Here is a 26581-nt window from a genome sequence, read left to right on the forward strand (position 1 = left end):
CTAAATTAGGTTATAATTTTAAACAATGGTTGAAACAAGGTGCTGGAGATGACGATAGCTGATATTTATGAGGTCAAAGGTGAACTTCTCATTAAAGTCTTCATTCTCTGCCAAGGCCCTTGCCAGGCAGGAGAGGTGCGCAAGGACGAGGGAGTTTTTAAGGGTCCCATATTGTTTTCAGACTTTTTTTTTGCCAAGATTAATAATCCAAAATCTCTCTAGCTCAAGAAAGCATCTTATTTAGCCCTCTGTTTGCAGCCTCTTAATAAAAATCCTCTGCTATGGCTGTGCCAACCTGCTTTGTCAGACTTGTCCACACATTTGGAAGAGGACAAAAACCAAATGGCAGCACCTGGCAGGGAGAGAGGTATCACTGCCCTTTCTGATGTCACAAAGAGCCAATCTCCATAACCATGTGTTTTTAGCACTGGGCTTCTAGAAATCACAGCAAGCACATTAATGAAAGAATAGATTTTTCTAATTTCTGAGGCGTTCACTGACCTACCTTTGTGTGGCCAAGTGAATTTTTTGTCGTCTCAAGTGGGATTGTTTTTTTTGTAGATCCTTTGCTGCAAAGTTGTAAATATGTAGGAGGTTCTCCTGTTCTTATTTGCAAGAAACTATATTGAAATGAATATAGACTACCACTCATGTGTCTAATAGTCTCTTGACAGAGTTGACTACATTCGTCTACCAAAAACACAGCTATGATGAAGTACTTCTTTTTCTTCCTCTCTGTCTCCGTAAGTTAAACTCCAGGCTAAATTGGAAATACTGTGGTTTGAACGTACCTGCCGTGAGAGCGTATTTGTTTCTTCCGCACCACACCTGGCTGGCTAATGAGAAAACTGCAGTGCAGCTCTGCCAAAAGCTACAAACACTGGCCCCCTTTCCCCGCCTCTGTTCTCTAACTTCTGTCCCCCTTTTTTTCCCCTCCGTCCTACAAAACAGTCCCGCAGCAGTTCCCATCCTCTCACCCGGTAAATCAGCATAAAATAGCCCTAACTGTGGCAGATCACAGGGTGCGGAGGGGAGGGGCTGGGTGAAGGGGGCCGAGCAGAGCCGGAGTGCAGGGCTTTGAGCTGGTTTGCTTTTTTTTTTTTTTTTTTCTTCCTCCCCCCTTCTTTCTCCCAAAGTGGGGCCCATGAAATTATCCAACAGGATTATGTAAAAGGCACGATGGATTCTGCTGCCTCCTGTCAAGCATTTGTCCGTTTTATATGTCTGTCTCCCTCTGACTCACAACTTTTTTTTTTCTTTTTTTTTTTGCTAGAATGTAAAGGCCTTAGAAGTGATAAAGGTCAACTGCATATTTTTATTGAACAGTTTGTCTTGGAATTGGAACACATGGAATTATGTAGGAAACAATAAAGGTGTAAAATAACACATTTTTGTTTTTCTTTGCTGCATAGTTACATATATCTTGCTCATATATTTGATGTCTTCAGTATCAGATAAAAAAAAAAAAAGAAAAATTGCATGAGGTGTGTCCAAACTTTTGACTGGTAGTGTAAATGTATCTGTACATGTATAAATTGAATATATAATGGAATGTAGTTCAACCATACTAATCATATTGGTTTATGAAGCTACTCGCTGAGTTCAACATGTTGAACTCATGTTTTTCTGTGGTTGTAGACTTCCTCTCAGCTTAGCTGAGGACGACGCGGGGGTGTGCGGTCATGACAGTGAACCTGAACGCGTGAGAGCTCACCTTTCAAACTCTTGTTCGTCCTGCCGGGGTCACGAGTTGACCTTAGAGCCGCAGAAGCCGTGTTTACCAGACACCCCTGTGTTCAGGCTTCTGTTTGGTTGCTGCTTCTGTTCGAGCCACATTTCATCTTGGGCGGTTTCACAAATTGTTGTCGACCGTTAGCTGAAGGCTCGTTGAGACGTGCTGCAGGAGTAACGGGGAGGCAGCATGACGTTTTTTTTTTTTGACTACCGTTGCCCGTCTTTGCTGACGCGCAGTCAGACTGTCAGAATTGCAATGATGTATTTTGCTTGAGCCTCTTTACTGTTAAACAAACTTAAACAACCTTTTCTAAATTCCAAGGTCTTTGAAGTGGGCTTTTCACATGAATGAACAAGGTTGTGAAAGATCATCGGTTCGGATTATTTTAAAGCTGATAAAGTGGAGTCCTTTGTTCATTGTATTCATTCTACTTATATCATTCTATTCACATCAATGGCTTTCACAACATGATCCTTTGTGTCACAGAACAAGTGTCACGGATGACGAGTTGACTAAACACATCAACTTTTTTTATTTTCCATTACTGGTTAAGAAAGGTCAGGTGCGTTTTTTTTTTTAGCCTCTGTAGTTTCCAACCAGATGGTTTGTGACACATTTAGCATCAAGTTTTCTATTACATGCAAATAATGATTTTGCAGCTTTACTTACTTTTTAGCTCTCAATTGCAGCATGATACCTCGTTTCACATTGTAATATATTTCACTGATGTACAAGATATAATTGCCATAGTGCCACCTGACTGAAATAGGCTACTCACAAGCGTTTTCATTTCCAATGCAAACGTTTGTCATATAAGCGCTAAAACTCTAATAATAATAAAGCTTTGAGTTATGGGTTACATCTCTATAAAAGCATCATTCATGTCTTGTATCAGTGTAGGAATAATTGTCAAATGAGCGAGATAACGTGTTGCTGTAAGGCCTCTAAATGGGCAGGATTTGGCGAATAATCCACACTGTCATATTTACATTGAGAGCATATATTAGCATATTTCCTCCTTTTCCACACGCTCTCTTGTCTTCCGCTGTGCTTTTCCTCCCGTGTGTGTGTGTGTGTGTGTGTGTGTGTGTGTGTGTGTGTGTGTGTGTGTGTGTGTGTGTGTGTGTGTGTCTATAAGTTTAGGTGTGTGCGTGAGTGTGCACAGACTCGCAGCAGCCACCCTTGCCCCCACCCCTCTCATTAATATGTATGTGTTCTGAGGCAGCTAGTGAAAACGGTGTGTTTCTCACCCGCTGATTAATGCTGTCTGTCAATTACCTCTAGATCCAACCGTGCTGTGGAGCTTCCCCGAGGACCACACAGACCAGGTTGGAACACGCTCCTCCCTCCCTCTCACTCTCTCTCTCTCTCTCTCTCTCTCTCTCTCACTCTCTCGCCCTCTCTCCCTCTCTCTCTCTCTCTCTCTCTCTCTCTCTCTCTCTCTCTCCCCCCATCCCCATCCCCTCTCCACTCTCACAGTTATCCAGGCAGCCTCCACCTTCCTCTTCCTCACCCGTCTCCCTTCCTCCCCTAATGCCCCTCGCTCTCCCTGCCAGCCTCGGTAACCCACCCCGGCACCTAACACCACCACCACCACCACTGCCGCCGCTGCCGCAGCACTGCTTCCTGTCCTCTCGCCTCACTCCTCCCCCTCACCCCCTGTCTCCCCTCCCTCCCCTACCCCTCGCCCGTTGTACATCTCTTGCTGGTAATGAAAAGCAGTGAGCAGGTCTTCAACAACTGACGAATCAGTAATTATCGTGGCACCGTGACAGGAATGCACACCTCTGTTTTCTCCCTTTCACGCTCATTGTTTTACTGCGTATGCTTCTTCCCCCCCCCCGCCTCACCCTCACCCTCACAGCTGCAGTGTTATTGAATTCATTTTCAGTCTGCAGGTAGAAATCAGTTCACCTGTTCAGCGGTGCTTTTGTTAGTCTATGCCCCCCACCCCCACCTATACTGAGTACTGAAGTGTAATAGATGCAAGTTGTCTGCCCTATATTTAGGATAAGATGAATTCATTTCGCAAATATTATGAATATTATAAATGTAACCATTTAGTAAACACACAAAAATGGATTCCATTAAACGCAGTCATTGTGGTAATTCAGCAGCTGTAAACAAAGGGAACTACTAAAGCTACCAGTTTAGTTTGCCAGGATTCCTGCCAGGAAATGCACTTGGCGTGTCGGGACATATTATCAGAAATAGGGCGACTGGAGCTCAGCAGGTAGAGCGGGTTGTCCAATGACCGAAAGGTTGGCGGTTCAAATCCCGTTCCATCCCTGTCGTTGTGTCCTTGGGCAAGACACTGAACCCTAAATTGCTCCCAATGGGGCTGGCAGCGCCTTGCATGGCAGCAGCCACCCATTGGTGTAGGAGTGTGTGAGTGAATGGGTGAATGACAGGCACACTCACTGCAAAGCGCTTTGGGGCACCGTGAAGGTGCTGGAAAGCGCTATGTTAGTTACTCTCGTGCTCTTCTCTCTGCATTTTCTTCTTCTTCTTCTTCTTCTTCGTTTTTTTTTTTACAATCTTCTAATTCCCTGTGAACACCCTGTAGCAAGTTTTTCCGAGGCGCCTCTGAATGCATCATAAATACGTGGCCGCATGCACACGTGTGATTGCTGTCATTCACACGTTTGAGATGTGTGCTTGTCGTGCTGAGAGCACCGTGCAATGCAACGTACAGCGAAGCAGCCAGCGAGAGGCAAAAACAACGGATACCTAAAAACAATCCGTGGAAGTTGATTGGTGTTGTTGCCTGTTGACAGTGTTGGCTAAACCAGGTCAGTTGTCAGATGAGCGGCATCAACTAGTACACTGATGTTATCGCATTCACGTGTTAATATCCTGCCTTCGCCCTAAGACAGCTGGGATAGGCTCCAGCAGACCCCTGTGACCCTGAATTGGAATAAGCGGGTTTAGAAGATGATGGATGAATGTGTTAATATCCACCGCCGCTCATCTTGCACCGTGCTGCAGACTATCCCAGCTGTATAGGGGCAACGGTGGGGTTACACCACGGACAAGTCACCAGTTGAACACAGGAACACTTGGAAAAATGGACCTGGGAATGGAACTCGCAACCTTGTGGAGTGATGGTGCTAACAAATGCACCTTGGTACCCAGAATAGATGCAATTTATTGGCCTCCTCAACCCTGTCAGAGTCCTAATTTAACACATTATTGTAAAGTTGTCATACAAATAAGTATCTAACATTTGAAAGGACCCCAGTTTGTAAAAGGCCCAAAGTCTTCAGACTCTTATAAGCTGTGTCGTGTGACAAAGGTGAACACATTTAACCGTGTTTGGAATATGATACGTTGAATGCTGATATGTTGAAAGCCTTGTATTTAACAGGCCTGCACTTTAACGACTCCAACTCAGCAGGGGTGCCTGTGGGTTTTCCTCTCTGGCTTCCGCTTCAAAGAACGCCAGTCGAGATCCGACTCGATCAAAAACGATCTCACCTCCTGTAAAAACGTGCGTTGTAATCCCCGTGTCGCTCACGTCACGTCGCAGCTCCACGAGGTTGCCTCGTCACGATGCTGTTTGTGTTTGTGTGTATGTCTGTGCGTGTGCGTGTGTGTGTGTGTGTGTGTGTGTGTGTGTGTGTGTGTGTGTGTGTGTGTGTGTGTGTGTGTGTGTGTGTGTGTGTGTGTGTGTGTGTGTGTGTGTGCATGCGGTTGAGGGACTTTTGAACTGCTGGCAGTTTTTGAAGATAAGAGAGTTGACAGGAAAACAACGTTCCTGTTTCAGGTGGACCCACGGCAGTAGCTGCTCTTCCATTCCCGCTAGAATTGCGTAAAACCCAAATATCACAATTAAAAAAACTGGTAGTGGAAACGCCTAACTTTTGAGAGACCTCTCAAATATCGCTAAAAGCTTTTGACGCTCTCACGAGGTGGTTTTTCAGACGTATTGATATAGAAGTGTATTGCAAAAGTGTCATCATAAAAACACTTTTTATCGCATTTACGCATCACCGGATGTGATGAACGGGGCTCACGTGGCCAATTCACTTCACGTGAAAATGGAGCGTTATGTTTGGATGGAGGAGGAGATGGAAACTTTTTACAAGCAATGGAGAAAAAAATATAACAACCATTCTTGACAGCAAACAAACGCGTGGCAAAAGCAATTCTGGTAAATTCTGCGGGACGAGATTTTACGAGAATTACGTCCCACGTGAATTCTCGTAAAAATCTCGCGAGAGGAGATAACACTTTTTCGAAAATTTAAAAACATTGCTTTTATTTTGCGAAAAGCACCTACAGATGAACGGCCGTTGGCACCGTAACCAGAATATATGGCAGTTTTGCGCGTGAATGTCTGAATATCTCTCCACCTGTCTGATCCACTTTGAGGTGTAAAAGACCTTGTGGTTCAGACGCTCCGGGCGATGTCTGCCTGCCCCGCAAGAACCAGAGTGCGTGCTGTTAGATCGCGCGAGGTTTTACGTGCGAGAAAACAATCGCAGCGCCAAAAACGCGGCCCGCCGACAAGAAAGGAGCGAGGGGAGGCACGTGAGAGCGCGGCTAAGCCGAAATACATAAATAAATGAATAAATGAGTAAGTAAGTGTATATGTTGACATCTGCCTGCGTCATTCTTTCCTTTCCACCCCTCCACCACCACCCTGCCATACCCAACCGACTCACTTTCCTTTCATTCTGTTGTCAGCCAGATCGTTTGTGTGGATAAGTTGGCCCTTAAGATGGCTAGTTAGCGTGCTGTGTACAGAGGGATTGGCCCTTTCCCCCGTATACATAAAGGCTGCATTCACGGGCCTCATTACCAGGATTAGGACTCCTCTCCCCCTTTGTGCGTGGCTCCTGTGTAGCCACAGTCTCCGTCTCTTTTCTGTGGCCCGAGCTGGCCAGCATATGGCAGCAGCAGCCAACAGTCTCCACAGAGGGACCCGGAGCTCAGAGCAAGGCCTCCTTTTGTTTGGGCCGTTATTGTTGCCCGGCGTAATGACATTTGTAGGCCGTAGGATCGGGGTGGAGGGGTTAGTCTACCCCAGGGGAGAGACGGGGAGGGAGAGACAGAGAAGAGAGGGAGAGAGGGAGAGGGATGGAGGGAGGGAGGGAGGAGGGAGGCAAAGACATGTAGACAGACAGGAGTGTGGATTATGGAAATATGAATTGATTTTTTTTTTCTCCCCCTGCGCCGTGGTAGAATAGAAAGCTCAAAGGAGAACAGACTGCAGGCTGGCTGGCACGCTGGGGTGGTGCTGGGGAAATGTGAAGTGAGAGGCGCTTGCTCCCTCTTTCTCTTTCTTTCCCTCCGTCCCTCCTCTCTTTTTTTCTCCCCCCCTCCGCCGCCCCCTCGGCCCCTGAGACTTCCCATGCCCTGGTCATCCGCAGATGCTACTTGGACGGCGAGGAGGGGAAGACGGGAGAGGGAGAGAGAGGAAGAGGGAGAGAGGGGTGGCTAAAGCATATATTTGAATCGCAAGAAGGGTTTTTTTTTTCTTTTTTTTTTTTTTTTTCAAATGGAGCGGACAGATGGAAATCTGTCCGTTTCCTCTCAGATCTCATCCCAAAATCGTGGGGGAGGGTGTGGGGTAGGAGGGGGGGGCACAGAGACACACACACACACACAGACACACACGCGTGCTGACGCAAACGTTTATGCCCGCACGAAAAATGTTTCCGCCAGTTAATATCCCGATAATCACAGGGTGGCGTTCACGGCCACTTTTCCATGGACGGCAAACGACTTTGCGGGACGGCCGACCGTCGGGGAATCTCGCAGAGACTTCTGTGCAGCTCTGCGCGCAAGCGCAGTGATGTGAAGTTAAAAAAAAAAAAAAAAAAAAAAATGCTCATCTTCTCCTTCCCTTCCCCGTCCCGTCCCTACAGGCACAACAATAAAAAAACATGTTTAATGTTGACAAGCTCCAACCTCACAAACTTATTTACGGTGCGTTTATTGTGCGCCTAATATACACGTATCTGTCTCCGCGTCTGCGTTGGCTTGCTCAGCTCCAGGCTGTCGTGTCATTTGGAGACGTGCTAAGAATGGAAGTACCTCAGGCGGCGTGGCTACGAGCGAGGGGAACTCTGACGGATTGCCTCACATGCCAAGATTTGTGTTTTTTTTTTTTTTTTTTGGGGGGGGGGGGAGGGGGTGGAGAATTAGACATTAATCGAAACAAATAAACAAAACTGTTGTGTGTGTGTGTGTGTCATCACGATGGAACGTGGCCATACACCTAGACTTAAGAGAGACGCTCGTTAGGCTTCGGTCAAGGTTTGTCTGAAGGTTGTCATTGATGCCAGGTCATATTAAAAGCAACATCATAAGCTTTGGTTGGAGTTGGATACCCAACTCCAATCCATCATTTATTAAAGGTTAAGTGTGTAATATTTGGAGGTTTCGGGAGCAAACGGTGACATCAAGTCATTTCAGATTGCGGCGCGCTTTCGCGCTCCCTCCCTCTTCCAAGCTTGCCAGTGAACTACGCTGGCCTGCGCACCCGAACCTGGATACCTCGTCTGCCTTTTTCTGGCCTGTTGGCTGATTTGAGGACACAAGCGTTCAGTCTAATTACGAAACGTGCTGTCTGGCCGGCTGGATTGTCCACACCGGGCTTCCTGAGAAAAATGACGTAGCAGGATGGCAGTTACTTGGGACCAAGACTCTTGCTGTATGTGTATTTTTATATATGTATGAGAACCATTCTATAGGTAGGAAAACCAAATGACTTTTATTGTACTGATTATACACTTTTATTGATATATTTATGGGCACTATAATAAGCTTTTACCAGTATAAAAGCTGTATATGTATATGTATATTTAAATGTATTTACCACTGACACCTATCTTAGACATGCAGCTATCATCTGCATGTGCTTATCATTCTGACACTAGCCTTGTGTGCTTTGCACTCCTCTTTTAATAAGCATGTGCAAGTGTAACCTTGTCTTTTTTTTTGGCCTTCTTAGTTTACCACTGACTTTGTGAAGTTAAAGTGAACATACTTTCTGTTCACGTACTCAAGACATCCATCTCTGGCCAAAAGCTGAGCGTGTCATCAGCCAGACAGCGGAGAGAAGGAGGGACAGAGAAGAAGAAGAGGGGGGGAAAAGGGAGGTGGAGGGTCTCTCGAGGCTTCAACCTTGGCAACTCTTGAGTGCTCTGACACTGTGCTCCATTAGGACAGGCTCCCTGACACACTGTGATTGGTGGCCCAAGCTCTAGACCAGCCCTGGGCGTGGGAGGCAAGAAGAGGGCTGTGTATAAGAAAGAGTGTGTGAATGGCACTCTTAGTGATATTGTTGAGGTGTATGAGAAAACCTGGTAGACGTGACCGGTAGATTTTGTCTGGAAGGAGCCAAGTGCTGACCCTTTGGAGAGCAGGAGGTCTTGAGGTAGGAAGAGTAGCAAGGCAGGCAGACACGCTCACCGAAAACACCCGAAAGAATATGCCGTGAAGGTGAATGTAAGAGTTGAGATTTATTGCAGAAGGGGCAGAAGTCATGAATGGTGGGAGATGGAATTTCAAAAATGACAGCAAGCTGGGAGCTGTTCTGAAATGAAGATGTGAGAAAATAAAGCAGGGAGAAAAACAGAAAAATCCCAAAGAGGTTTGTGTTGTTTTTGTAGAAGAAAAGTTCAAACCCCCTGTTAATATCTCTTGTCGCTATGAATATTTAGTATACGGCCATGTATGTTTTCTCAAAACATGTTAGACTCAACATTTAACTTTTTAATATAAAGAGTTTTAGTCCCAATCCCTGAAGGGTTGATAGCAACCTTATTGAGCTTTTTCACAGCATGCTAACTCTCTTGCTATAGCACTGCTTGCTTCTAAAAACGTTCAGAAGTTCATGATAATGGATGCAAAAACATTTCCATTAATATGGAGGGGGGGGAAAAAAAACCATGGTAACACCTTATACAGAGTGGGTGTAGGGTGACAGATAAAATTCGGCCGGTGTTTAATGGCAGTGAAGCAGACTCGCGCTTGGAATAAACGTCCACCGTCTCCCTCAGGCAAGAGTAATTTTTACAAGGGCAAAGTGAACATCCCTGCGCGGCCTTCAAAAAAAGATGTGAGACTGACAAACGGTTTTCGGAGTGCATTTTGTTGGATCTTTGGAAGCTGTTGCTGCTAGTTTTGCAAAGCTGTAAAATGGAAAAAAAAAAGCAAAGATCACTCTTTGGGGGGAAGAGGCAGATGGATTTTTTTTTATGTTTTTCATGTTTGTGCGAAGCCTTATATATATATACAGTATATCTCGGACTAAGTGTGTGTGTGTGTGTGTGTGCGTGCCTGTTTGTGCATGGATTTGTGTACATCTGTGTGTGTTTGATGCCTCGGCGTGTCACAGGGCCTCGTCTTTCCCCTTGGCTGCACTCTGACAGCGGTGTCAAACAAGGCCTCGCATGATCTGTGTACGTCTCTGGGAATATGTGCGCGCGCGTGCGGGTTGATCGTGTTTTTATTCTTCCTCCTAACCCCGCTCACCTCGCGTCCCTCGGGTGTTCCAGGGTCTTGCCTAATGGACAGTCTCGCCCCGCTAAGCTGGCCTTTGGCTCGGGCACTGAGCTGGATGCCTAACTAGGGCCCTTTTGTTGCTCATGGGTCCTGATTGCCCTGACCCCCGGGCTGGCTTCCTGGGAGAGGCTGGTGGTGGTGAAGAGGAGAGCAAGGAAAGCGTTTTTACGCCCCGCTGCTCTCATCTCGCCGGCGGTTGCCCAGTGACTGGTGGTTGAAGGGAGAGAGAGAGTGGAGGGAAAAAAAAAGAAGAGAAGCTGCGTTGTGTTTTGGCAGCGCAGTAAAAGAGGCTGCGGCTGCTTGTGTTCCCCGAGCAGGTAGGCAGCAGCCATCGCTGCTGAAGATATATCTTTTGTCAGAGCCGCTCCTGCCTGACCTGTCTGGGACTCTGGGGGGGCCAGTGGGTCAGTGGCCCCTACTGCCCATGTAAACCTGTTGCTTTACAGTCACACACAGTCACACACCCTGCGGTTGTGGGCCTTCCTCCTTTTTCAACAGGAACTTCCGTCTGTCTGTGGTGAAGTTGATGGTGCCTCAGATTAGGCAGTTACTGGTAGTGTGAAGGAAGTAGTAACTTCAAAACCATGCCATGGTTGATAATGTTCCCATTTTACAACTTGCAAAGCTGTGAAGCACGAAAGCGCTGAGTAACTTTTAACTAAAACTCTTACCTTTATCAAACTTTTTACTTTCTATTTTTTCTTTTTTCATTTAAACTTCACCAACCCAGATCTCTCTGGAAAAAAAAAACAACTTGGCAAGTTTTAGTTCTCTTGTAGAAGCATCAAACAGGAGGTAGTAGATCCGTAAATGCAGTTTCAGTTTCTTTTTTGTCATTGCATTTTTCTCCTCGAGATCACTTGAGATCAGGACACTTCAGTACATGACTTGAATGATCCTTGAGATGTTGTTTTTGTTTTTTTTTAAGAGATTTTCAAATCGCTCAGTTCAGTCTCAAAACTTTTTCTCCCTCCTCAGCAGCTGAACTGAAAGCCGTGAAACGTAAGCCAACTTCAGCGTTGTCTCCATCTGCCAGTCTAAGAATAAATACATCCTCCCTCATACGGAGCAAAGTGAATGTCCCACCCATGTGCCGGCTGATCGTCCAGCTTCCTTCCTACCAACAAGACTGATCACAGTACCTTTGAATTACAACTGCACTCATGTTAAGCTCCCCCAGGCCCATCCAGCAGACTAGTTTCATTTCTTCTTAAGCAAGCTGTCAACGTTGCAGTCGCAAGGGGGAAGTGCTTGATTTGCAGGACCCTATGCATCGTGCATGGTGAGCTGAGCCCAGATCGCCGCTGTGCTCTGAAGGTGGGGGAGACTGTGAATTATGGCGTTCAGAATGGTCATGAAGTTGATTTTGAAACTATTTTATCTCATTTTTTTTTATTTTACACGCAATAATGTGCAACTAAAAGCATCTCTGCATGTCGTGTGAGAAGGGAACCGTGATTTTTTTGAAAAGAGAACCGAGACTTGTTCTCACAGGGCGTGTGTTTCCCACCTTGGGTTCTTCAGAATCCTGGAATCTCTGAGTCCCCCCCCCCCCAAGCTGCTTCTCGCCGCTAACCGTGCAAACGTGACGCGGCGGCAACGTATTTTAAAATGTAAATGAGAATTTTCCTACATTTCCCGAGCGCCGCCAACACCGGCAAGGAAGGCGTCCTCGCTTGGAAAAAAAGAAAACAAAACAGGTTGTCCCTGTCAACCGAGAAGCTCATATTTGCGGCGGCGGGTGCCAGACTTACCCCAACCACATGCTGCTGTTGCCAACAGAGCCATCACACGTATAACGATGCGGCTTAATTGGCGTCGCATTTTTCCCCCTTAACGAGAGCGAGCGGCCGCTTTCGCGCCGCAACCGTCGCTGCCGAGGAGACAAGCGGGGGGCGAGACGAGGGCGAGCGGAAAGGATGGATGGAGGGAGTGCAGCGGGTGGAGGGGCGGTGGTGGGGAGGGGTTAGGAGGCTGCAGCGATGACCTGACCTCCTCCGCTTGATTCCGTGTACATCTGTCAAAGAGACGTCCGCCGCCAAATGTTTAGGAACCGGTGTTCCGCTGCCGCGCCCCTGCTGCGCTTCGCCATATATACGTTCTTTGTATCTATCTGTTTGTGCCAGGGGTGTGCGTTGCGTGTGTGTGTGTGTGTGTGTGCGCGTGTGTGCACGTGCACGTGACGCCATGTGTTAGAGGCAGGCCCACATCAGGGTTCATACAGTCAAGCTCGGCCCAGTGGGAGCCAAAAGCTTAAAGAAGGAAATCCCCCCCTGGCTCCTTGGTGTACACACACACACACACACACACACACACACACACACACACGCACTCACACACACACACACACACACACACACACACACACAATCCCTCTCCTCCTGGCACGTCATTAATGAAGCCCATGCTTGTATGTTTGGGGCATATGCAGCTCTCTTGGCCCAACACTACACGCCTGTGTGAGTGTCTTGTGCACGCCCGCGCACATGCGTGGACACACACACACACACACACACACACACACACACACACACACACACACACACACACACGGAGGGAGTGAGACATCTCCCCCCTATCACATGGTAATGTATTCAGTAGAATATCTCTGCAGAGGCATAATACTGCCGCTCTCCCCTGTCTGAGCCCATCTGTGATACACAGAAAGGACATCAGCGGGACAGGTTATTAGCACTGGAATAATGCACACTGTTTTTGTTGACGCCACATACTTGCTTTTGGAGCGCCCGCCCCCCCCCCCCCCCAACCCCGCACCGCTCCCCCTCCACCCGATCACGCGCACGCGCGCACGTTACACAGAGAGCCCATAAATGCACCTATTGTTGCAGAAAGAGGGACAAAACGGGTAGAGGACAATGGGAGGAATGCGTGCCACCCTCCTGGAATCTGTTCTATGTCCGAGATGACTCATTAACAGCTGTCAGACGAGAGTCGCATATGAGAGCCGGCAGCATAGGTGTGAGGGGATGTTATTGCACTTTAAGAATAAATCAATAAATAAATGAATTAACAAAAAGCATAATGTATCCTAAATGATGATCATGACAAGGAACATCGAAGGCACGGTTTGCCTTCTTCTAATAAACTTGAGCAAGGGCGGCGCTGCTCAAGGTAAGTTGAACGGATTGAAGGTTGATCGTTTTTTTTTCCCATTCTAATATTCAAGCCGGCTGTCTCTGGATTGTTTGAGCCCCCGCGTGTTCACACAGGGAATCCAGGCTAGCGCCTTTATTTCGTCCTTAGCTCGGGCATCCGCGGGGTCCTTCAGGGTCTGGATGTGCAGATTTGAAAGTGACAAACTCTCTCGCTCTCTTTTCTCGTTATGTGGGGCTCTCACATACACACGTGAGCAGACAGTAAGAGCACACTCGCCTGCCAGGTGTTGGGAGGTGCCTGGAGAAGCCAGGAGATCAATCTGTCACCTTCAGCACCTCCCGGGAGCGAGAGAGAGATAGAGAGAGAGAGAGAGAGAGAGAGAGAGAGAGAGAGAAAAAGAAGAAGCTCCGGTAACAACGGAGCATTGTTAACCAAAATAACCTCCCTTAACACGGACTGGGTGCAGCAGAAGGGTCACTGGGAAACAGAAACTTGCAGAGGGGATTAAAAAATATCTGGAAAGACAAAACTCCCTCTTCCCGCGCCGGGCAAAGCGAGCGAGGATGTGAAAATGTAACGCCCCCGTGTCAATTTGAAAGCGCACCTCATCGGCTCATGTGCCCCACCCCCCCCAAACCTCCCCGCACCGCCCCCCACCCCCCCAAACCCCCTCCCCCACTCAAGCAGCTCTGTTGCTTTGGTCCGGCTTTGAAGGCCGTTCTTATTACTGGCGCAGAGCACAGGTCAGAATGGCAAGCCGGCAGCATACTATTAAAGCCTAATGAAAGAAATCTCTGCAGGGTCCGTGGTCCGCCGCGGCCAGAGGAGCCGGTGTCTCTGTCCATTGTTCTTCTGCTGCTCTCCTCGCCATTCTGTCCCCCCACACACCACCAAACCACACTTTCCCCCCTTTAAAACCTATAGCATCGTGTCTCTATCTCGTGTCTCCGTCTGCAAATCCGGCTCCGCCGTCGTCACCTTTGTCAGGGACTTGTCTCTCGTCATGTCCATCTTTTGACTTATCCTCTCTTAAAAAAAAAAAAAAAATGTCATACTATCTTGCTAATAAGTGTTTTTTTTTTTGTTTTTTTTTATGCTTTAGTCCGAAAGCTTAAGAAAATCTTGGTCACAGTCCCTTTTTTTCTGAGCGCTCCTGTTCAGTTGGTTGGAATGAAAATAGTCGTCAAGCGGTCACATTGATGTTGGACGGTATGTTAGTGAGTGGAGAAGATTCTCCAATGAGCATCACCACCTCAAAAATCAGGTCAAAGGTCAGGGTCAACCGCAGCAAACTGGCCTTACAGTGTCCACAGTGAAGTCATGGTATACAAGGGGGAAACTGTTACTTTTACAAGGTCGTACATCCCGATGTTGAATGTTGGTGGGCAGGTGGTGGCTTTGACCCTCCAGTGTCATCCGTTTCCTCACAGACATGGTTCTTGCTTTTATTCAGCAGCACCTTAATCGTTGTTAGATGTCACAATGTTCCTGAAAATGGGTAGAATTCAACTCCAATCAAGAAGTTGTCCCAATCAGCGACTGTGTCCTACCAAAGGTCAGGTCAAAAGGTCATGGTCAGCTGCAGCAGTGTCCACAGTGAAGTCTTGGTTAACTCTGGCTCTTCAGTCCCACAGTGGCACAACGGTCCCTGCAACGTTTCATGTGACAAGTCCTTTTCAGTTCCCATATTTATTTGTTTGATTTTTTTGAAAATTAACAATATTTTTCTTGTTGCCGGGAAACCTTTATTAAATAGAGGCTCATTGATTGTCTGATACCTGTGAGGCAGTGAATTAATATGCTGCAGTCCAAAGTATGACAGCAGATAAATCTCGTGTGCCTCCTCCATATTTATTAGATAAATCCTATTGATCCCACGACGTATTTGAATATGTAATGGTGCGATGTGTTCATGCTAGCCCGAACCATGGGAGAAATCTCATCGAGCTTCAGGTTTGCTTCGGCTGCTGTCATCTAATAATCAATGGTGAATATATGTGGGAGCTCAAGTCTTTTTTTTTCTTCCCATTTTTTTCATTATATATGCGCTCTTTTACCCTCTTCCCTTTCTATCACAATACCTTTGAATTTGTTTCTCCTTTCGTATCCAGTAACCTTTTGTTTTTCTGGAGCAGATTGCTGAAGGAGCAGAAAGTTTTTTTTCCCCTGAAAGTCTGTTGTTTACTGTATATCAGATCAAGTACTAATCAGGTATTCGCACATGTGTTATTGCCAGAAAAGTCATTTCTTTTGACTTTGTGTGCGTGCGCGCGTGTGTGCGTGCGTGTTTTAAGTTTTATTGCACCAGTCTACCCAATCAAGGTTTTGTATCGTCATACATTTTTATGCTGCATTATTTATTCCCCCCCGCCCCCCCCTCACTTAAACCAAGGCTCAGCTGTCCTTGTGCCTTTGCACATTGCAAATGAATGCATATCCATGCAAATTCTCAAAAAAAAAAAAGAAAGGCCGAGAATTTGAATATTTTGCTTAAAGCTGCACCCAGGTCGACCCTGCCATTCGGCATTTGAAAGCAGTGTGTCTGTTTGAATACTGAGGATCTCTCTTTGTCATGTTCGCCAGAGGGGCTGGGTGAGCGAACCAGCACCGGCAGGATGGGCAGAGATCGGCTGGGTAGCTGCACACAGACACACTAATTGGGGAAAGGGGGGCGAGAGGCAGGGGCGGGGGGTGCGAGGGGTGTCAGCGAGGGTGAGGGAAGAGGTGGGGTACGCAGGAAGGGGGGAATCCAAGATGACGACAGGGGGCTTAGGAGGGAGGTGAAAAAGGACGGAGAGCGGGGTGGGGGGCCGGGGGTGGGGGAGGGCGGAGGAGGCGAGAAGGTGATGACGAGGGCACGGGAGTGTGCAGGAAGACGAGGTGAGGGAAGGGTGAGCGGAGAGACGGCGCCGCTCCTGTGTTTGTGGCCCTGCTGACTGTGTCATTATGCAGCCGCAGCACTGGGTGGACGGTTTCTATTTTTTTTTTTTTTTTTTTTGGCAGCCGTAGTGCCGGAACTACAGCGACCCTGTTGTTTGAATAAATGAATTGGAAATTTGCATCTTTTTAAGCAACTGCGATTCCAAAATATCACCGCTTGAGCAGCCGGTTCAGCCAATAAGATGTGTGTGAAATGAGTCCCTTTGAGGACTGTCGTCCACTGTGTTTGAAAGGATCTATTTTGCTGTAGGGTTGTGGCCATGCGGGTGGATTTGTCTCACACTTTGAAGCTAAACCTGCCCTCTTTTCACAAGGAGGAAGGGGGTATTTTACAAGGTCGTACGTCCCGTTTTCAAGGGATATTGAATGTTGGTGGATAGGTAACGGATTTGACCGTCGAGAGTCATCTCATTTCTGATCTACATGGTTCTTGCTTTTCGCATTTGCATTTGCAGCGGCACCTTAATCAGCTGAAGCCATGCTAATTTTGTGCAAACTCATTTTTCTTATCTATTTAACCTTTATTTAAGCAGGTAGAACCAGAACCTTTTTTTCCAAGGGAGACCTGGCCAAGATATCATGTTGTTGCCTCTCACACATGCATTTTATATGGCTTCCTGACCTGCTTATCTATCTATCTATCTATCTATCTATCTATCTATCTATCTATCTATGATTCAACTTTTGTTCTTCTACTTTGTGACACTTTTGACTGCATTTCCGTCAGTCTGTCTATATTAGTTGCTACCTAGTGGTACGAGTCTGATCTGGAAATCTGATTTTCTTGATAATTTCATGGCTTTTATTATCTCCCCACTCTGGTCCAAAACGGGCCTCGGTTCACTGTCGAGTTCTCACCGAGATGCGCAGATGTGCTGCAACTGTTTTTGGTATTTTTAAGCACTTTTTCTTTTTTTTTTTTTTTTACTGCTTTCCCATCTTAAACGCATTTCTGTTCGTTGCCGTGTACGACGAAGGCATCTCGCCGGCTTGATTTAGGTGACGCATCAAAGTGAACATCTTGCCCGCATTATTTTGTGTCATGTTATTTTGGTGCGGTAATGCGGTGCAGGCGTCTTAAACCAGCCCCGCGCTCTCAATTGCATTACCGGGAAATAATAAATAAACCTCGGCGCAGAATAGAACAGAGGCAGGCACAATGAGCTGTGATCGTTTTGCGCTGTGAAGTGATGCAAAGGGGGCATGAGGGGAGGGAAGAAAAACTACACGCAAAAAATAAAGAGTTTGAGCAGCAGCTGAGAGTCATTTGAAAAACCAACGCCGGACTTTCACCTGGAGAAAATCCCTGGGTCGCAGTCTGCTTCTAATACGGTGTAGCACCAAGCACATTTTAACAAATTTGACCGCCACCAACCTGCTTCTCTCAATTCTCCACCCCATATGGAGGACTCCTGGGGCCCGGCAGCGGCGCCGAACTGGGTTGAGTTACAGCGGGTAGCCCCGCTAGATTGATCTGGCTGCGGTAGCCAGGGGGGAATATAAAGCAGGGCAGGGGCTTAAAGTCTGAGTCCCCCCTGGGGGGGAGAGTCCATGCTGCCTGGGAAGAGGGGCGCCAACTGAGATGCTTCCATCACTCCTCCCCCCTCCTCTTCCCTCTCCACCTCTCCCCTCTCCCGGGGCTGTGTCCGTCCATCCACTAGCCTTTCCTCCTCGCCCTTCCTTCCCTCGGTGCCTGGGACTCGTGTCAGTCTGCCTCCTCTTCCTCTCCTCTTCCTCTCCTCTTCCTCCCCTCTTCCTCCCCTCGCGGCGTGTTTCCAGCATGTTTCTCGCCTCCGTTTTTTTGCCCCTGTCGCGTCCGTCTCGGGAGCACATTGGAAAGCGTGTTCGCTTTGGGAGGCGCACGGCCTGACAGGGCTGGGTGTATCGATCAGAATATTTATGGCGTCGATACCGAGGTGAGCGTTGGTATCGGGTCGATACTGGCGCGATCAGCTCGATACTTTTGTTGCGATTTCACTTCTAGGCGTCTGGATAATTCCTCCAACTTCCTCACAGCTTCTCTCCAAGTCCGTTTAAAGGTCCAGTGTGTAAAATTTGAATTGATTTATGATTTTTATATTTGTAAAAGTTTAAAATGAATAAATGAATAAATAAATAAAAGTGTATACTCGCAGTACGATAAAGGTTATTTGGTTTTCCTACCCTTAGAACAGTTCTCATATATATATATAAGAATATACATAGAGCAATCAGGGTCTTGCTACTAGTTAGCTGCCATTTTGCGGTACTAGTATCAGTATCGGTGATACAAGCCTGTGTTTATCGATACTAAAATCCCCAGTATCACCCACTCCTGATGCCTAAACCAGAGAGCTACTGGACCAGATGCTGAGTTGGACGTTAAACGTCACTTAATGCCGTCCAGAGTCAGGAACGGCAATTATTCGCCAATAATTAAAGTCCCTCGTGGTTGAGGCACCTGCGCCCCCTCACCCTCATCCGGCCACCCACCACTGTGTGGCACGCTTGAACCCTGTGCCGCTTCCACCCAGCACGGATGACTTGGAAGAGGCTCCGGGTAGAGCAGGATTAAAAGTGTAGGCCTATTTTTAAGAGCAGAAAAACAAGATTGCCGCCCTGCGCTGTCAAGTTTGTTGCTCCTCCCTGCTGCACGGCGCTATTCTGCAGGGGCACGCTGGCGAAAAGCTGCACAGCGCTGCTGCCTCTGCTGCGAGCCGCCCGCCGCCGCCACGGTGCAGCGATAGCGGGAGCGTCCGCTGGGGGAACCCAGAGCATTCTGTCTCGCTGAGTGATACCCCTGTCTCCACTCAGGATAAACAGCATACGCACACACACACACACACACACACACACACACGAGCGTCTGCCAAGCCCAGCCTAGCAGAAGATTCCTCCCCACACCCACCACCACCACCGCTGCCGCCCCTCGCAAAGCTGCAAATATATTAGCTCCCTCTTTTTCTTTTGTCTTGGGAAATATGGAAGGGCTTGTGTGTGTGTGTGTGTGTGTGTGTGTGTGTGTGTGTGTGTGTGGCAGCATTTGGGGTTTCTACTGTAATATCGCTGTGGAAGAACAACCCCCCCCCCCCACCCCTCCCTCGCCCCTCCACCGAGCCCACCCCCCCTTTGTGCCATTCGTGTTTAGACTTCCCCACGGCATAGGGCCCACTCGTAGTGGGAGGGGAGCGAAAAAGAGAACTACAAATGCGAGGGAAGAGTTATTATCGGTAAAGCAGGTATGATGTAGGAAGCGGGAAACCAGACTGACAGATGAGGAAAAGAGAGATTATGAGTCGCGCGTCTCAGACGAGCAGTCTGTTCTGTTCAAATGGAACGCGGTGCCGGAACAGGAACACTGTTGAGTGCAGCATAAAGGGTCGATTCATCCAGATAAGGGAGAAAAAAAATAAAGCGGGAGAAAAAAAAGCACCTTACTAGTGGTATGTAGCCAAGCTGATACCATTCGTGTGAGACATCTATATATATATATATATATATATATATATATATATATATATATATATATATATATATATATATATATATATATATATTTCATGTTTTAATTATTATTTTCAGACAAGAATAGGGCCGTCAAATAACATTCCACGTGCAACTCCATCGCTCGTCTCCAGTGTATTGGGAGATAAGAAAGCCCTGATTGATTAGCAACCGTCAGCCGATATTCACTCAGTGGTCGGTGGTCTCGGAAAGGTCCGATCGGATTGACGCGGCGCGGCGCAGAGTTTGGCAGTTGGATTTATTATTCAGCGCTCTCTTTCTATTCTTGTTTTCGCTTTTAAAGGTGTAAGTTTCGCTGAATTGATGTTCCCTGGCATTTTATGACACCTATGTGTGAGGCTCTTCAAAGCTGTGTCAGTTTTAAACTCTGTCAGGTTTTATTAAAGCCAAATGTGATGCTGCGATGAAAGACGGCAGCAGGCTTGTGCGGTGATTATCGTAACTGACACCGAGTTGTGTAGTTCTACTGTGACGCGGACCGCTGGCGGGCCGGGCTCAACTTTTTTTTTCAACAGCCCAGGACCGGAAGTGGTAAACAGCAGTGTGGAAATTATTTACTACCCAAAGGTTACACGGTGGGAAGTCATTTTTAATTTTTAACAGGCTGCCGGTGTGTATTTTGTTCAAATTAGAACGTGTCTTAATCCAAATGTCGTTATAGGTGTTTGTTCTATTACAGTGGCATATTCTTCTGTTTTAAGCCACTGCATGTGGTGTTCAAAGTCAGTGTCTGACACAGAAACATGGAGGAAGCCAACCGTTGGCCACTTCCTGTTGAGCTGATCATGTGATCGGCCTCTCCTCTAAATGGTGAAATCACAATCGTTTGTGCTTCTCTTTATCTGATTGACTGAGTACGTCTCTAGAAGAAAGACGTTTGCAATCTTACTCTCGTTCCAGAACTTCACCTTTGTCTTCTATTCTTTAACAGTCTTGCTCTGTAGCTTCTCTGGTTCTCCTGGTCTCCTCCAGACCAGTTGCACTGGGTACTGTCTTACTTTACACACTCGAATGACATTCTCCCTACTGAGAACCTGTCATACCGAGAATCACATCTTATATTTGTTGGTCAAATCGCTGGCACAGTTTAATTTGTATAACAATCTTTTTATTTTCTTTATTTGTCCTAGTTTCCATTCTGTTTGATGTCGGGCACTGAATTTAAACCATCACAGCAATACGAGGCATCAATTTGCACCACAGTTGCTTATGTTTATTACTATATTTTCCCGTTGTTCCAGAAGTATTATTTTAAATCATTTTCAATATTAATAATCCAAAGTTTATGTCTCTTGCCCTTCCTTTTTAAATAAAAACATAAATGTGACAAGTAATGCGTGGGGTCACTGTACCCCAACTCAGACTGACACATTTACGTTCATCCCCAGGATGAATGTATATAAAACATATGTTGAAGCTTCTCTTCAGGCCTCACACACACACACACACACACACACACACACACACACACACACACACACACACACACACAAACGCACCATTCCCCAGCGGTCCTGCATTAGATTAGAGTCTCTGCAGCCCCGAGACTGTCACTCAAACGCAGACAACTGATGTGGGCGGGGCTGTGACAACTCTCAAATCTGGCAAGTCAAATGTTTTTATTTGCAGGCAAAGCGAGCGCCTGCACGCACACGCGCGCGCGAGTGTGTGTGTGTGTGTATCTGTTTGGGTTTGTGTGCCATATGCAGCGCGCAGGGGAGGGCTCTCTGGAACATATTGGTGTGCGTGCGTAGTGGTTAATAATAGTAGCAAACGCATGCAGCGATGGCAGCTCTGATGTGTGCGACAGTTTTAAAGTGGCGCGCACGCCCCCTACGTGCACGCGTGCCAAGGCAGCGATGCTCTCTCTCTGTCTCTCTCTCTCTCTCTCTCTCTCCCTCCCTCTCTCTCTCGTGAAGAAGCACGCACCCTGCGACAGCAGAGACGGGGACCTTCTTTGCCACCCAGCCCTCCGTCTTTGTTGAGTTCTCAATTTTATCACAGATCCCGATGAGTAAAAACAGCCACTTACCACCCACCCCGCATCACCTCCTGCATTCTCCATATGTGGGCACACACACAAACAAACATATATACCCTCACCCACACACACACACACACACACACACACACACACACAAATGTACACGCTTAACCATCCACTGGCAATTGAAGGCACCCTCCCACATTAAAGAGCTGGAGGCAGCCTGGGAAGCACGGCGCGCAAACAGGCGCATGCATGAACACATATACTTATAGGTGCACCGTGAACGTCCCCCGCCCTACCCCAACACACACACACACACACTCACACACACACACACATGCACCTCCTCCCCTCGCCACCCCCACACTTCTGTCATAGCTCATTGTTGCCTTGTCTTTGGGGAAGGTTGCGTTGCGCCGGGGTGGCAGCTTTAAGTTGTGACGGGGGAGGGTGTGTGTGTGTGTGTGTGTGTGTGTGTCGGGGTGGGGTGGGGGGTGGGGGGTATGGTGACTCGCTCCCCACAGCGACGGCTTAGCAACAGCAAGCAGCCGCAGCAGAAGACACCCAACCTGTCGTTTTGGGTGTGAGGGAGGGGCTGGGGGAGAGAGGGGGGGGAGGGGGGGAGAGGGAGCGACGGGAGAGATTGGACATGTCCAATCAGAGAGACGAGACAGACCTCGGGCTCTGTGGCTCCGGCTTGGCAGGCAAAACTGAGGCGAAGAAGAAGACGAAGAGGAAGAGGAGGAGGAGGAGGAGGAGGAGAGGCGAGCACACAGCCACCTCAGTGCCCGGGATTAGTCTGCGAGGTTGGCACTAACCTGGCTGCAGCCAGCAGAGAGGGAGAGGAGCGCAGGCAGGCAGACAGGGAGGCAGGCAGACAGAGTGACAGACAGGCAGACAAGCAGGCAGACAGACAGCATGGAAAGGGATCTGGTGCCTGGCGCTGACTTTTGGGGGCGGGGCATCCAGGTTAGGCAGACAGTCAGACAGGCAGACAGACAGACAGACAGACAGTCAGACAAGTAGGCAGTCAGTCAGTCAGACAGTCAGACAGACAGTCAGACAGAGGACCCGGGGACTCTGTGGCTGCGCGGGCTGGTCTGGAGCAGGCTCCCCCATATGGCGTGGCGCTCTGTTCCTGGTCCCTGTCTAAATCCATATGCCGCTGGTGGAAGAGGTGCAACGCCCCCCCCCTATCTCCCCCCCACCCCACCTCACCACCACCGCCCTCACCCCCTGCTCCCCACCTCCCCTTCAAGAGCAGGCAGACCCCCACCCTGCGCAACCCACAGGGGAGGTGTTGGGAGGTAAAGCCCCGAAGGCTTGTACCTCCCTCCTACCTCTTAACCCCTCAGAGCTGCTTAGCCCATTGTCACTACAATCTGCCACCATAGCCTTGGTGTTGTGTATCCTCACCCTCCCTCCCTCCTTTCACCCCCCACCCACCCTCCTTCCATCCCTCCTTCTCTCTCTCTCTCTCTCTCTCTCTCTCTCTCTCTTCTCATTCTTTCTCCCTACGTCTTTTCATCTCCCTTTGGCACCCGATAATCGATGAACTTATTAGCTGCTAATTATTCAAGCTGGGGATCGAGGATCCTTCCCTCATCCTTGAAAAGGAGGGAACCCTCTCGCTCTGTTTTGCCAAATGAAGTGGTTTGTGTTGCCCATTCATTTGGATTAAGTGCGTTTAGGCTGCAGTGTTTGGGATGTGTAGACTTTGTCAGATCGCTATCAGCGGCATTTAACATTAATCCTCATTTTGTTCCGCCAGTTGATAGCTCCCACTTAGCGCCAGCGGCCCGAGAGAGATTTTTTTTGTTTTGTTTTGTTATTTGTACTGAAATACATGCTTCCTATTTGTTTTCTCTGTGATGCCTCTTCTCAAAAAAAAGTGCATGTGTGTGTGTGTGTCTCTCTGTGTTCTGGTTTCTCAGGAGGTCCTTCAGATGATACCAAAGTTCTGCTTTCCCTTTGACGTGGAAAGGTACAATTCGTCTCTGCTTCCCTGTTTTTTTTTTTTTGTGTTTTTTTTAGTTTTTTTTTTTTAGGTAAATGCTCAGCTCAGTTTCACGTCCTCTAAACCCACACACCAGCAAGTGCGCGCGCACAAACACGCACACGTGCACAAACGGCTCTCCTTTCACCCCCCCCCCCTCTCCACCCGTAAGCATTTAAAAGATGTAAATGAGGTGATGTGCGTTTTGTGCATCACACAAGTGTTCTAGCCATCATAAATAATTCACACGCGTCATATTCAGATTGGCCCCTTTATTAAAGGTGAATAGTGACTATATGTAGATATAAAAGTGCAGACAAAGAGCTTAAAATAATCTTGATCATACATAATTATCACATTTTCACATGTGCAGCCTGTTCTGGTTGCATCAACACACTGTTCCAAAGTGTCGTGACGGAGATAATGGCATCTTTTAAATGGCGAATAAAGACATTGGCGACTCGTGCAGTTGCACTTTTTGCCTGAGACTATAAAAGGACATGAAAGGCGTTTCAAGAGTGCGCGTCCTCCCCCTGACAGGATTGTTGTGATCAGGCCAGCGGCCCTCTGCAGAGCAGCGGCCTCTCATATCTAGCGAGGAGAGTGACACATTAAGGGGGGAAATTATCACGCACGGAGACACAGAGTTTGCAGAGGCGCGTTCACCGAAGTTGAGCTGCTGCCATCTAGTGGTGGAAGAATCGACAGCGCTACGGCGCGGGTTGCCCAAGGGTTTTTAAAGCCTCTCTCTTCCTTTAGGAGCAATTAAAGTGAAACAGTGTGACATACATTTCGAAACTATAATTCCGGCTTTGCTCAAAGAAAGATTTTTATCTCCCCCCCCCCCAAAAAAAAAAAAAAAAAGAATTTTGATGCAGCTAGAGCAGCGTGTTTTCTGGCAATGTGTTTTAAAATGGTACTTTATTCAAATGTCTTTAAACTGTACATAACTTTGCACGTAATATTCTCACAGTGTCATCAAGGATTTGGCCCCTTTTTATGTGTGTGTGTGTGTTTTGTTTTTTTCCCCGCTCAGGGTTTCCCACAATCAGGTGGGGCAGAACTTCACCTTTGTGCTGACGGACATTGACAGCAAACAGAGGTTTGGTTTCTGTCGACTCACCCAAGGCTGCCGGGTCTGCATATGTCTGCTCAGGTAACTCTCTCTCTCTCGCTCTCTCGCTCTCGCTCTCGCTCTTTCACACACACACACACACACACACACACACACACACACACACACACACACACACACACACACACATTTAAGATGCTTACGAAGTTTTACCTGCAACCAAATGAACACTTCCTGGTAATTTTCTTGAACTAATGTTAATAAAATGTTAATAAACTAATAAACATTGTTTACCAGGGAGTGTCATTGACTTAATTCAATTTTCAAAAATAGATACTTTTCAATTTGCATGTATCAGATACATTTTCGAGAAAGGCCAGAAGATGCGGTAAATGTTCCGCTATATTTCACAAATCCAGACGCATTAAAGTCCAATGTTTTCTTTGGAATCTGAATTAGGAGCGTGCGTGTTCGGAATCGGACTTCAAACACCGTGTGTCTTAACTCAGTGGTTTGCATGCGCAAGACTTGTTTTGCTGTGCCCTTGTTAAAAAAAAAAAAAAAAAAAACCCACACACACACACACACATCTATGGATCAGTCTCCGACTTCGTTGATTCTTTTTCAAATATCTGTATTTTCTTGTTCTCAAGTGGGCTGCAAAAAAAAAATTTTTTGCTAGATCTTAAAAGTAAGCGCAGATTTTTTTTTCTTTTTTTTCTGTTTTTTGTTTTAGGCAGCATTTCCGTTTATTCTTGCACTATGTCACAATAACGGATTTATATTCTCATCTTCCCACACAAATATGTTTGTGATGCGCCCATAATTATTCAAAAGTTTTGCCGTTTTTTGATATTTCCTCAGTGCATTTCTCCCATCACTGCATAAATAAATGTGGGACGCCAAAAACCAGGAAAATTGAATTTCATTCACGTAATTACTCTTCAACAAAGGCTATTATCATTTAATTCCCATGTAATTGCATGTTGACACAATTTTTTTTTCTTTACCCCCCCTTCCTTCCTTTAAGGGTGTAATTACCTCACCATTTTACCACGGAGAGCCGCGCTCCGGCGCTAATCTCAGTGGACGGAGGGGGTGGGGGGGGAGCTCGCGCACGAGAATAACCTGAGAAAAGTGCACAAAGAGGGATCCAGTTTTAATTCGCGTATTAACCAGTTTAATGAACAACAAACTGGAAAAGGAGCAAACAAAGCCTTTTCTTTTCCTCTGGTGGGGTAAAAGGCGGCAGTCCTCTCGGTGCTGCTCTCGCCTCTGCTCCTGTGTGTGTGTGTCTGTGTGTGTGTGTGTGTGTGTGTGTCTGTGTGTGCGCGCATGCATGTGCTCGGCGTGTGTGTGTGTGTGCGCGACTGTTGATGGACAGTCGTGGGTTTGTCGCTGCCCTGATGAGCTGCTGTGAAGAACCGTGTCCCTCCTCCCCACACCACCACCACCACCACCACCACCACCACCACCACCCACCCTTGCAGGCCTGCTTCCACGGCCTTTGTTTTTTCCTCCCTCGTCGCGCTCTCTTTCTCTCCCTCTGCCCCCCTTCTCCCTCTCTCCCTCACTCTCTTCCTCACTCACTCTCTCTCTCTCTCTCTCTCTTTTCGCCTCGTTATTCAGCTACCGCCACGGTGCGACAGCAAAGACGCTCGGCCCATAATTATGCATGAAGCTTCACTGCCAATTAGCAGAGGTTCCCCT

At 47.4% G+C, this 26581-nt stretch overlaps 1 protein-coding gene across 2 annotated transcripts in view; it reads left to right on the forward strand.

Moving 5' to 3' along the window:
• The window catches only part of dennd1b (DENN/MADD domain containing 1B), a 113609-nt gene that overhangs the window by 19721 nt on the left and 67307 nt on the right, over positions 1–26581 (forward strand). For both annotated transcript variants that reach the window (XM_076015961.1, XM_076015962.1), the window contains exons 3-5: positions 3020–3063; positions 23735–23784; positions 24833–24952. In XM_076015961.1, the coding sequence (XP_075872076.1) occupies positions 3020–3063; positions 23735–23784; positions 24833–24952 (214 nt within the window). The remainder of the gene's footprint in view (positions 1–3019; positions 3064–23734; positions 23785–24832; positions 24953–26581) is intronic.

The sequence above is a fragment of the Nelusetta ayraudi genome, unplaced genomic scaffold, assembly GCF_046127955.1.
Source record: "Nelusetta ayraudi isolate G7.1 ecotype Tasmania unplaced genomic scaffold, CSIRO-AGI_Nayr_v1 ptg000205l, whole genome shotgun sequence".
NCBI lineage: Eukaryota > Metazoa > Chordata > Actinopteri > Tetraodontiformes > Monacanthidae > Nelusetta > Nelusetta ayraudi.